The 13,525-nt window shown below is 36.6% G+C and overlaps 1 protein-coding gene across 3 annotated transcripts in view; it reads left to right on the forward strand.

Moving 5' to 3' along the window:
• DPP10 (dipeptidyl peptidase like 10) overlaps positions 1 to 13,525 on the forward strand; it is a 674,550-nt gene that overhangs the window by 570,413 nt on the left and 90,612 nt on the right. For all 3 annotated transcript variants that reach the window (XM_036886636.2, XM_036886633.2, XM_036886635.2), the window contains one exon: positions 9,417 to 9,571. In XM_036886636.2, the coding sequence (XP_036742531.2) occupies positions 9,417 to 9,571 (155 nt within the window). The remainder of the gene's footprint in view (positions 1 to 9,416; positions 9,572 to 13,525) is intronic.

Raw genomic sequence — 13,525 nt, forward strand, 5'->3', positions numbered from 1 at the left:
CTCAGGACCTTACATTAAGAGAAAAACTTTCTTGGGCAGAGCTCTTTTGTTATTAAAGAGACTGTGTAGTCACTAGATTTGCGTGTATTTTTGTACATGTATATTTATATCTATAATATATTTTTGTGTATATACCAGCATCAAATAATGAAAGATTTTAGAGACCACAGTTTATTCTGAGGATTAGTAAGAGATATTGTGTAAAATATCAGCATATGATATGACATATGCTATGAAATTTTGAAAGTTAAAATATACAAGTAGATAAGTAGGGTTCTTTGGTTAAGACTGTCAGAGCTGACTCTGGTTTTCTCATTTCAAAAAGATAAATTATTGGAGGGACCTGAGATGGCCCAATGAATTGAAGAAAAAGGTGGAAAACAAACTTGAAAGCTGGGTAGTTCTAAGAATCTAGGTAGCAGGAGCTAACCATCTCTTACCTAGAGGAGCTAGGTAAGATACGTCTTTTATCTTCAAAATATTTCTGGTACTGTGTGAGACCCTGACAGATGAAGAAACCCTGTCCATGCAGTGTGGCAAATCATCAGATCACAGGAAACCCAGGATAGAACAACAGAGTGAGATAGCTCATTCTAGGGATTTGCAAACATTTTCCTAAAGGAGAAACCCTCTAATTAAAGTTTGGAAGATTAAGAAATGCAACCTAAGAAGAAACTAGGAGGGAAAATTCAAGCAAGAGTTAAGAGGTTGCAAAAACATAGAAGGGTTAAATAACATGGTGTGTGCCTAGGGAACTAAAATTTACTTGGTATTATTGAGGCATAAAATTTGAGAAAAAGAAATGCAGCAAGAATCAAGGGATAGTGACCTTAAAAACAACCTGGGATTGCAAGATTATTTTTCTTCTAGTAAATGGAGAAACTAATAGAGATTTTCAAGTAAGAAGTGTCAAGATTAGATTTTCTATATAAGTAGATTATTTTGGCTATAGTGCAATGCTGGGATCAAAGAGCAGACCAAACCACTAAGCAGCTATAAGGCTTTTGCTATGTCCCATCAAGAGATAATGAGCAATAGGACTAGGGTTAAAGCTGTAAAGAGGCAAGATTCTGAAATCGATGGGGCAGGAAAATCGATAGATCTTATTGGTTAAATGGATGGAGCAGTTGAGAAGTCAAGTGATCCTTAGGCCCCTGGTTTGGGTCACTAGTGAGTAGTGGTGGCAAAAATGTGAACAGGTATTCATAAGGAGTACAGGACTTCAGGGAGGAGAAGGATCATTGTTCGGAACAGTGGTGCTTCACAGTGTGCTGGCATGCTACAGTGGGTGAGCAAATGTGATGTTTAACATCAAAGAACGTTTAAGTCAATGAGGGGTATATTCAATGTAAAACGTGTTGACTTGACCACTTATTAAGATGACAAGAGTCATCTCCTTGTCCTTTAGGTGATACTGCATATAGCTTATTGCATTACATTTTTTAAGGAAATTGTACCAAAAATGAAGATCATTGCCTGACAAATAAGGTTATTTTCTTAATTGGATAATAAAAATCTATAGATCTGGCCAGAGAGTGAGCTGTGTCCCAGGGGATAGGCAGGACAGCCAGGTAGCAAAAACTTTTGTGATGACACTATAAACTGGCACTTCCTAAAGGACATGGAAAAATTATAGTTTTTGCCATTCAGTTTAAACTCAATCCTTTGGGCTCTTGTATTGTAGGTATACTAGGAATTATAGATGTGCTATGCGATTTAATCCTCACAGTGCTGTACATCTGATCATTTACTGAATAAACCAAGACTCAGGGAAGAGAGGTGACTTGGACATGGCCTCAGAGCTCATGAGGGACAGAGATGGCCGTTGAATGTGTATTTTCAAAGCCAGTGCCTAGTCCTAGTCTACCCTATGTGTTATAGCACAGTGCCCCTCACTGTTCCCTACAGGATGACATGCATCATGGAGTCATTAGATTTCACTGGTTTCCTCATCCAAAGATTCTGAGCCCTCCCTGTCCATGGCTTTACCTCAGTTCTTGCTTCACCAATGGAATCAATGTTACAGTCTGGTAGAGAGATTTAGGCAATTAAGATGCCATTGATTTTTCCCTCAGCATTTTGCCTGCCACCCCCAACCTGTGTTTTCATAGTTTCACATGTACCCTAATTTCCCATGTGGCCCAGCTCCCAGATTCCAGGCCTTCCCTTCCCTTCAGCATACCCACCAAAACACAGTGATGTCAGCCATGAATGCATATGATCTCCAACAGTATGTGTGTGATATTCTAGTGTGATTTCCTTTTTTATTACTTTAAAGAAATCAGTTACAATGTGAATTAGTATATGTGGGAGACTCAAGTAATAGGTAACATTTCTACTTTCTGTTCATTGAAATTTGCTTTCTGTAAATGTCATAGAAAAAAAGATTAGAGAGCAAGTCACATGGAAATATAATAAAATGTTTTTATGTCAAATTTTAAGAGCATGGCTTAATCTTTTTTGGACCAGGCCAATCTGTGTGCACATTTGTTGCTGTTAAACACAGTCACTAATGTCTAGTCTTTAAAAATCTTAAAAAATGTCATCCTAAATCTTTGTCTCTATTTCAGTATTATTCAGTTCATAAAGAAAGTAAAAGCAAGTAAAAGATAATGTTTTTTAAGAAGTTGAAGTTCAGAAGAAAAGTACATCATGCTCAAAAAGAAACATCATTTTAAATATAATTTACACAAAACACGTATAATATTATTCATATAAATTGGTGTATTTAACTTGGTAACAACTAAATAAAGCACCAGATCAGTGGTTTGTTAAAAAAAAAAAGTGAAGTTCACATTTGCCAAGTTTACAGCTTTGAAAATGTCTATAAATTATTGAATCTATTAATAGAAGAACAAATGGCTAACATTTCCAATTATTTGAGCATATAGAATAATACAACTAATATGCCCAAATGATTTATTAATATATTTTTAAGGAGTTCTTTGAAATTCAATCTCACAGTTATTGAGCACATGTATCTGTCAGCCATTATCTGAGAGCAATGCAATTGGGAATAAGCATTTCTATGTTTTGGGTATTTCCAACTCAGTAGAGTGAAAAACTGTAAACAACTATTATATAAGGAAACATTTGGAGCATGGTAAATAGAAATATAAATACAACTACATGTCAGCATACTAAATAGAAGTATAAATATAACTAATTCTGGGGACTGGTCTTTGCATTGAGCTTTAAGAATGACAATAAAGAAGTGATAGAAAACATTTACAAGATAAACATCCTTATCAACAAATTGATAGTGTTACTTTCTTGCTGTTAAATGAGAACAATGCAAAATGCCTAGTTTCACTTTACTTTTTGCCTTCTCTTTTTATTTTTTTTATTAAGGTATCATTGATGTACAGTCTTAAGAAGGTTTCACATGAGCAACATTGTGGTTACTACATTCACTCATATTATCAAGTCTCTCCCACATACCCCATTACAGTCACTGTCCTTCAGTGTAGTAAGATACTGTAGAGTCACTACTTGTCTTCTCTGTACTATTCTGCCTTCCCCATGACCCCCTACATTATGTGTGCTAATCATAATGCCCTTTAATCCCCTTCTCCCTTACTTCACACCTGCCCTCCCCACCCCCTTTGTCTTTGGTAACTGCTAGACACTTCTTGGAGTCTGTGTGTCTGCTGCTGTCTTTTTCCTTCAGTTTTTGCTTTGTTGTTATTTCCACAAATGAGTGAAATCATCTGGTACTTGTCTTTCCCCGCCTGCCTTATTTCACTGAGCATAATATCCTCCAGCTCCATCCATGTTGTGGCAAATGATGGTAGGATTTGTTTTCATCTTAAGACTTTTTGCCTTCTCTTGAATAGAGAAAGTCACATTCATCCCTTCATTGATTCAACAAATATTTATTGAGCATTTACTAAATCCTAGTAAAACTGGATTGTGACAGATAAAAGAAAATAATTAGAGATATAGCCGTGGAAGCCAGAGGAAGATAAGATAATCAACAATGCTGAGTCATTGGAGGTCAAGCAAGCTAAGGATTCCAAAGTAACTCTTGGATTTGCTACAGAAATTTACAAGAACAAAAACAATCAGTTGGTGGTGCCAGAAGCAGAATTACAATGGATGGAGGTGTAAATGGGAAGTGGGAAGGTTATGAATAGAGACAGTTTCTTCAAGAAAGTTGACAGTAAAATACAGAAAATAAGGAGACAAATCAAGCATAAACCCAAAGGGCTGGCAGTAGCATCCTTAGGAAATTCTATCTAAGTTGATAAACTAAGAATGGATAAAATCAGCTTACTTTTCAGAGTAGTGTGTTTTTCTGAACACAGTGGTTACATATTAGTAATTTTTCTGTAAGCATTTTGTGTTGAGGCTATGTTTTTAAGTACCTGTGATATAAAACAATGTGTTGAAAACTCCATGTGCTCTGCAGTGAAATTTTTTAAATCAGTGTAATAAAGATGACAAATATCCAAACCCACACTAAAATGGAATGGAATGCAACCTGTAAAAATACACTGTTTGTAAATAATATAATTAACACAGGAAGATTCAATCCATGAGAAAAAGTATGGTTAGTTGCAATTAAAGAAGTGTGTACCTTTTCCAGGAAGGCTCAAACAAATGCATATTAAAGATTCCTTTTTTTTCTCCTTCCCATTTAAGTTAGTTTTATTTTTATACCTGGCAAAAGTCACATAACGTTGTGTGTTACTTTGCTATTTTAGCATAGTGATAATCTAGTCTACTCAATGTTATCCTCAAATTTTGGAATGCACACCTATTTCAGTAACTAGGATGGCACCACTTCTTAGAAAAGCTGAGTGTTGATTTCAGGCAACACAATCTGATCTCTCAGTAACTTTAAGTCTCATGAGACTTCAAATATACACTCACATGGCATTTAGCATTTTTTTTCCCCTTAGTGTGTCATGCGGAAAACTCACGTCTCCTCCTCTGAATTGTAACTTACTTGTATAAGTCAGGGTCATGATCAGCTGGAAAGACAAAATGGCACATTCAAAATAATATTGAAAGTTTTAATTACGAAGGGGCCACTTATCAAAGAAAAGCAATGTGGAGCAACCTGTGGCTCTAATGTTTCCACCATTAACATCTGCATCTACAGTGGGAAGGGAAGGCAGCTGTTGCGAGAACGTGGATGAAGGGAATCCTATAGTTGGCACAAGTAGAAGCTCTGAGTTTCGGTTGAGGTGCACAGCCATATTCACATGATTTTGACAGGTCGGAACCAAGGAAATGAATATCATGCACTGACTTTCTTCTCTTCATTTGGTTTGTCTGGCTTCATAGTGGCCCCACCAACAAGCTCAGAGATCATGGGAGAATTCTTATTACTCAGATACAAAGATTGTGTCCCCAGCAGAGGAGCAGAGTCCCATCTGCTGCTGGTGCATTGTAGAGTGGTGTTGGTCCAGTTCTTTACCTGCCTAGAATTTATCACTAGAGCCAACATGTGTTTTCATGTAAGGTTTTGGGGAAAATGCCTTCATTACGAAAAGAAATAAGCTTGCCATATAGCTTAAATTGGCAATCATAGCTCCCTTTGTCAACTGCTCATTCACTTTTCCCTTTACCTTCTGCCAGCATTTTGACTGGACAGGAATTTACCTGGTAGAGCAAACCAAAACTTAATTCCCTCTAAATCTTATTTCTTTGCTTCTTTTTCTTAATTATGTTGCTACAATTTCAGTTTTCCATTGAAGTGAAAATTGGCATGTAGAAATGTGGATTTGGAATGAAATGGAATTGAACAAAGGAGTTTTTGTGAATCTGCTAAATTCCAAATATATTCTTCCTTGCCCTGCATTGTACAGTAAAGACATCTTTTATTCCTGGGGTTTATCATTAGACTCAGTACAGCGACTATGTTTTCTGTCATTTTTTTTTCCCAGTCCTATTGAGCCCAGAATGGTCAACGGGAAATGTCAGCTACCAGTTCAGAGGAAGAGAGTTATAACTATATTCCCTGCTGGAGGTACTCCTCCCTTGGATATCTGGGCTTCTAGACCCACCAAGCTCATTACCATGAGGACAAGAAACAAAATGTGTCTGGTGGGTCATTGGTGTGATAGTGAAAGAGAACATTACATTTCTACCCCTTAGTTCAAAGCTCTGTCCTTCCTGATTATTCAGGAGAGACACATGCATGCTGTAGAGTGACTCCCCAACTTCAAGGTTCTTTTGAAACAAAAAATGCCAAAATCAAGGTAGAGAAAGCTGTTTCATTCTTCTTCAAGCCAGGCACGTACATCTAATGGAGAATGATAGCAAAGAATTCAATGGGTCTGAGCCTACTACCTCTTTTTTCCTATAAAATGTTTCCTTTTTGGATGTGACGTAATGTGGGTTATCATGCTAATGGGTAAATTATTCTGTAAGTTCATGAACAGCAGTGCTGTTAAGACTGTAAATAGCAGAGACATGTCATACCTAGAATATGTGTCTGTCTCTGTAAAGATAAAGTGCTACCCCTTCTTCACAGAATGGTTCCCGAATAATCAACCTGCCATCAGGTACCCAACTGGTACTGCTGGGAAATAATGCCTTATCAAGAGTTTAGCGATGCTCACTGTTATTGGCAGGTAATAGTTGAAGCCAGAAGCAAACAGGCATGCACACAGTAGTCACATTGTCCATCTGATTGCTGAGAGACTCCCCTGCCGGTCGACATTAAGTAGAATGCTAATATTTTCACATTTCAACCCTTCTGATAAGTCCATACACTTGTCTTTCCCTAAACTTCATTGTCACTAATTTTCTAATTTTATTCTTCTATATTCCTGCTTAGGTGGCTGTTTATTATTTACTGTGCATGAGTCAGGATGGATGTGTGCTTCAAGGCATGTCTCCTTCCACAAGAAGTGGAAAACTAAAAATCTTATTCAAAAGCCTGGCAACTGAGAGGATTTGTTTATTATCATCTTTTAATGCCATTCCTGAGTCAGATTATAATACAGAGCCTTAACCAGTTCCAGAGTGTTCAACTACATCATACAAACCTGCACATACACCAGGCCTGCATCCACTCCTCTGCCAGCTTGTATTGGAAAACATGTCTTGAGGCATTGAAGCGAAAGAATAAAGTGGGGGATCCAATACTATGGGCAGTTCACTCAACATGTTATAGTCCCATATATACCACTTCTGTTTAGAGTGGAATATAAGCCAGTTAACGTTCAGTCTGTGACGGGCAGTTTGGGTCGCATTGCCACTTGGTAGCCCACGGTCAGGCTAATTGTTCCTGCCAGACCCAATAGAGAGCTACTTTTGAAATAGAGACTATTTATCAGCACAGGAGGAAATGGCTTTTTTCTAAAGCTTATGATGCCAGTGCTTTGATAGTCATATGGTGAATGTCAGAAGCCCCACACAGCATCTCTGTTTGCCATGGACACTTACATTACCATTGTATGTGTTGGGTCACAAGGTAGAGATGGTAGGGAACATTGTACCATAGCTTTGATCTACTGCACAGCCCTCTCTTGCTTGGATTCTATTCAGAACTGGCAGCTTTACAGCTTACCTGGGAAACAGAACAGGGCAGCACACATGACTACAGTTTATGTTATTCTTCGAAGTCCAAATTGCCCAGTCTCTCTTAACCTTTGCAGAAGTACAGTCCCAATGAATCTTCTCTCCCTTTAGCAGAGATTTCCCAGTGTTTCCAAGGAACTTGATCTCTTCCCTAGGGATACAGACTCTTAAACATGACAGGAATTCATCTTGCACTCTGCCTTTATGCAGAGGAGGCCTGGCTGTCTTGGACAGAGGTGGCCTTTGCTAGCAAGAAGACTTGTGGGAGTTCTGAGGTTCAAAAATATTCAGTCATAAAATTAGACACATATAGCAACATTCTACTGTAAAATGTGTTATGAGGCTGGTCCAGAAAGCATAGGTATAGTGCACATGTTTACCCAAGCATCCTTTTCCTATGCTTTATGGTCCAATTCTTCTATATTAGTATCTCTACCTTAATTTTAAAAAACAAATGGAGTTGAGCCCCTCTTTTGTGTTGCAGCTCTGAAGCCCATATTATATTCTCTAGGACCTCGGCCATTTCTGCCCTGCAACTACAGAAGAAAGGGATTTCTATAAAGATACCACAGAGACCTTTCGTGTAGTCCTAATTTTACCATCATGAGTTCAGTTTCTGTTTATTCCTATGTCATCTCTCTGAGGTGACAAAATAACCATGTGAACTTCACTTTACAATCTTTGCATTTAGCATTGTTACAGCAAGTGAAGTGCCACAACCAGTGGTCTTCCCAATGCCTTTCCTTTCTATCTGCATTTCATTCCATGTCATCACCACTGATGACCTGTTTACTTACTATTACATCTCTTGCTATTGATTATCTATGTGCCATTTACCCCTGGAAATTTGATTATTACCCCTGGATGTAGATACAGATAGACATATATAGAGATGATATAGATATATCTCCAACTAATTCAAAAATCTAAATTGAAAGTCTCTTTCTGATTCTATTGCTGATATTACTCACTCTATCAGTCAGGACCCCAGAAGAAAAGAGTTGGCACACTCAGTAATTTGAAGAGGAATTACAAAGCCTGCATTTATTTACAGAGACCATTTTCAAAGGTGAAGTTATAAGGAAACTATAACAGACAGGAGTAAAATCTGGACTAGTAGCAGCCCAGTGATCACTACCCCTGTGACCATAGAGAGGAGCCACCACAGGAACAAAAGGAAAACAATTGTAGAGGAGGTTGTATTGGCAGAAGTAGTAACATCACTTACAACACACTGAGAGCCTGACATTTCAGGGTAGAGCCAAGGGCATAAATATGCTGACATTACTGTCCTCCTTCTAATCTCTTGCCAAAATACCAAAATAGCTGTACTCTAGAGGGCATAAGAGTCCTGTCAGTGTAGTTCACATAGGTTTATTCTCTGAGCCAGAAAGCGGGTGTAGAAAAATGGACAGTGAATCTGAGGTCATGTGAAGGATATACAGTATATTTCTTACTCTATTTCCTTAGAGCTTAAAATAGCTAAATGGGTCTAGTGAGTATTCATCTTGTTTGATGATGAATGGATGGAAATGTGATTAAATGCAAATATGAATGAATGTTGACACAACTATGGCTTTATGCTATATTTCGGTCTTCAATTTCTGTTTTCATTCTTTTTTACTCCAATTGTGTTTTCATCTCCTCTGTTCACACTGCTAACAATCCATGAAATCCTGCCTTCATTGCTTCATTCTTCCTTCCTCTGTTTCCTGGGATTAAAAGGGTAACTCAGAAATAGAGTTCTCCATGCAGTTGGTAAAAATCCAATACCCTGTATAAAAATAAATATGTACAATGGAGATTTCAAGGACAGATGTTTGTGGGTGACTAAGCCCACATCTCTACAGTAGGTTTCAAATAACACTCGTTTATTCTAGAGGAACTCCTGCATTCTCACATTGCCCACTGGTGGTCACCAGATGGAGAAAGGCTTGCCTTCCTGATGATAAATGATTCACTGGTGCCTAACATGGTTATCCCTCAGTTTACTGGAGCGTTGTACCCCAAAGGAAAGCAGTACCCGTATCCTAAGGTAAGTCATGTGGAGGTGCTAGTTTGTTCCTTCTCTCTCTGCACCAATGACTTGATTGATAGTCTTTAGGTTCATGAAAAAGATGTCTTTGGGAAAAAAAGAAGCTTTCCTCATCGATAGACTCATTGTTTCGAGCTTGCAGTAGTCTGTACACAGTGTGTGGGTAGGAACAGGTAAAGGTGATTGGAGTGTGTGAGAATTTACACTTTTGCTGCATTTATTTCACTTAGATGCTCTTGTTCTTATTTCACTCTCCCTCCCAGCTGAAAAGAGGGTGAGAAGAGTTAAGGGCCAGCACTACCACCAGATCAAATGTTTCTCCAAAGTCTATTCTATTTGTTAATATTTTTTATAATCTAGTTAATAGGTGTTAAAGGGAAACAGTCCTATGGTCAAACAAATTGGAAATTATTAGCTAAAAAAAAAAATTAGCTTCTTTCAGATGATTTCTTAGAGCACTTAATGCACTGTATGTTACTGTGCATTATAAATCTCCTCTAAGGAAGTGGCTAAGCATAAAGAATCTCCAGTGAGGAATAGACAAAGCATAAAAAATCTGTATGAAGAATAGACTAAACATAAAAAGTCACTGATACAGAATAGACTATGCATAAGGAATTTATTAGTATTAGTATTAACATCAGTATTATTTTGGCAGAGCATACTCTGAAACATATTTATAAAGTGCTGGGGTAGAGCACAGCTAAGATACATGAAGTTGGTTTTTTTGAATAAGACAAATACAGAAATCCTCTCCAAATAGCAAATACTGGGAAACAGAATGTAAAACCATCTGTAATAGAACTGGTTTTTCTACTGTATGCCATTTTTGATTATTTAAGTTCTCCTTTTTTAAAATGTATTTCCCCATGTATATTACCATAAAAAGGTTCATGAGTGAGGCTCCCATGCATTAATCATATGAAGATGTCTTACAGAAAACTTCTTAATTTCTACTTTATACATGTTAGCTCTTAATTAGTGAAGAGATGGCTGCTGATTTAGTTTAGAAGCTGTTTTAGCCACTCCTTTTATGAGTTCTGTTTCCCAAGCCAATAGGTTTTATACCTTTCAATTTGTGCATTGGCTTAACTGGGCAAAATACTGGACAAATGAAATGACCCATCACACAATAATTATTCTATGCCTGCAATGAAGTCGTGGTCAGGAAACAGCTTTCCTTGTTTTCACCCACCAGACTCAAGTTATCCAAGGTGGGAATTTTTTTTAAAAGGCTTGAATATGAGAGTAGGAATCAGAAGAGTGTTTCCTTGGGGAGATTCTGTGAAATCTTTTTTTTCTCCCCGTCCTATCTTCCTTCCATGGAATGACTTCCATATTAAATGACTGACTTACTGCTCATAAGGACAGCAGGACTGAAAGGAATCTGTTTCCATGACCTCGAAATATTATTTTAGGAGGCACCGTACTCAGTACTCTCCAGGAGCACATGGCAAAGTTTGGCCTAACAACAAATACTCATATTCACCAAGAGATTTTCATTGTACTCCAAGAAAAGTACTTTTGAGTTCTCTAATATATATTTAATTATATATTATGGATGACTATTCATGCCTGAACAGCATACTTGCACCTTTTTCCCAGAGAAAAACAGACTTTTCAAATGTATCAATTCTCATATGATTTGCTTATGATGATAAACATTCTCCTGACAAACAAAATGAAGGGGCATATAATGAAAAGCATATGCTAATAAGCAAGCTATTCACACACAAGTGATCAATTTGTATACTGCACAAAGGGAATAACATCAGCCCCAGAGAAGGGACAACTTTTTGTAATCCATTTCCTGAGAGAAGTGGGATTTAGAATTGTCACATAAGAGCCAATAGCTGCGTCTTCAAGTTTGCCTTCTCAGTGATGGACTCCTGGTGCTTGAACTTGGACACTGCTAAGCCTCATCATTTTAACATGACTGAGACAAACAAATGGACAAATACAAATATCTGAAAGGATTCGTATGTGTCAGCAGTAATTCAGAAGATACTAGTTTGACAAACCCAGACACTTTGCTATTACCTAATAAGTTATTATTCAATTAATTATTTACTATTTCTTAAGAGTAAAGCTAGGCATAAAATAATGTTTATTTATTAAGTGTGTGACACATGCATGCTAATAATAGCCTTTATGTTTTCAGAGAGACTTTTCACTTTTTTTTTTTTAACCTCCTCACAATTGCCTCTGTTTATAAATGCACACTTAGCTTCTAAAAGGCTCATCCTTTTATAAAAGTCACAGTTATTTTAAGAACAGAGAAATAACTCAACTTTATTGATTCTATTCCTTTCTATAAAACTGTCAGAGGTTAACTTATATCTCAGAAGGCACAGCTGGAATCAAAATATTTCCTTGTCAAGTTAACAAAAAAAAATGTGGCATTCTGTCTGCTCCATTTACTGCTAATGACTTAGCTATATGTGAGTATGTGTAGACATTCTGAGCCTCAAACCTGTTATAAATATACATATATACATGTGGTACATGATGCATGTTCTACATGGTGTATGTAATACATGATGAAGGTCCTGAGTGTGAATGAATAACTACCATTGAGGAGTGATAAAAATAAAGAAAAGACAGATATCCTAATGTCCAAAGCTGAGAGAAAGAATGCCAAGTCCTCAGGTGACTGTCAGGAAGAATACTTCCCCAGGTACTTAAGACAGTAGCACTCATGGAAACTAGGTCTGGGGTTTAGTTCTTGTTCTCAGGTTAAATCTCAGTATCATTTTGAGTATATTCTTTGAATTTTCAAAGTCTCATTACTTTTTATTCTGGTTTACAAAAAAAAAATTGTTAGTTCTTCCATTAAAAATGTATTATGTTGATTTGCTCTTGCTTAGGCACTAAACTTTCAAAAAGTGGTACTGTAGACACTGAAGTAATAAACAGAGTTCACACTAAATTGCACATCAAATTAAACTAGATGAAAATGAGTGCAGCAAGTATCCAAAGTGGTAGATTTACTAATGAAATACATAACACAAATATATGTGTATTGTACTTAATTCAGCATGATTTAGAACTCTTAAAAGACCCTATCATTAGCAATTCAGCACAAAAAAGATGCACAGTTCTATCTCAGTAACCTCAGGTTAATCTTCTTAATTAAAACATTATCTCGTTTAATGACAATTTAGTTGCCAGTAAAATAAGGTTAATTATTATTGAAGCTTGTGTTTCAGAATCATAGAGGAAAGATTCTGTGCACTTGCATTCTTTGTGGCAAATGTGACTGTAAAAAGCAAATAGATGAACCGCTCTAATTTGCAAACTATTGAAATGATTCAAATATTAAAAAGTGCAAGTAAACTTGCAAAGTGCACTTAATTTCTATGGGAAGATAAAATTCTAATTGAGATTATAGAATGCTGGACAGTTGAATTTTGGAAACATCCTGATGTTTGTTTTTTGTCTAAAATTGGCCACATCTGTACACAACTTTTCATTTGTTTTCATGTAGAAGCTGACTGGGGTACCGGTGATCTTGTACAAGTATAAGCTTATAGTGCTATGAATATGAAAAAAAATGCCTTAAGATATAGTAATAAACATGTATGTCTTTGACAAAATATGTCATAAAATAATACATCATTGATAAGAACTGTCAAGATCAAATTTTTCTTTTCCTTTAGTTATTGAAAGATTAAAAACAGAGTTTTTCACTAACTAGAAAAGAAAGTTCCTTGTACATAACTATCATTTTAAACTCACTACTATATACTATTTTAGTCACTTTTATAAATCGTCTTTTTTGTTAGTTCATATAACAAAATCATGATCTATTTTTACAGAAAGAAATCCTATTTTGGCTCAAAATTTCTGACTTGTGACAGAAAAATATTGTCTCATTCTGATAACTGTAATTCTGGGGGAAAATATTTTCCCAGCCCAGGGCAAATTACTTTTGAAACCGAAATCAGCCAAAGG

Source organism: Manis pentadactyla, chromosome 8 (assembly GCF_030020395.1).
Source record: "Manis pentadactyla isolate mManPen7 chromosome 8, mManPen7.hap1, whole genome shotgun sequence".
NCBI lineage: Eukaryota > Metazoa > Chordata > Mammalia > Pholidota > Manidae > Manis > Manis pentadactyla.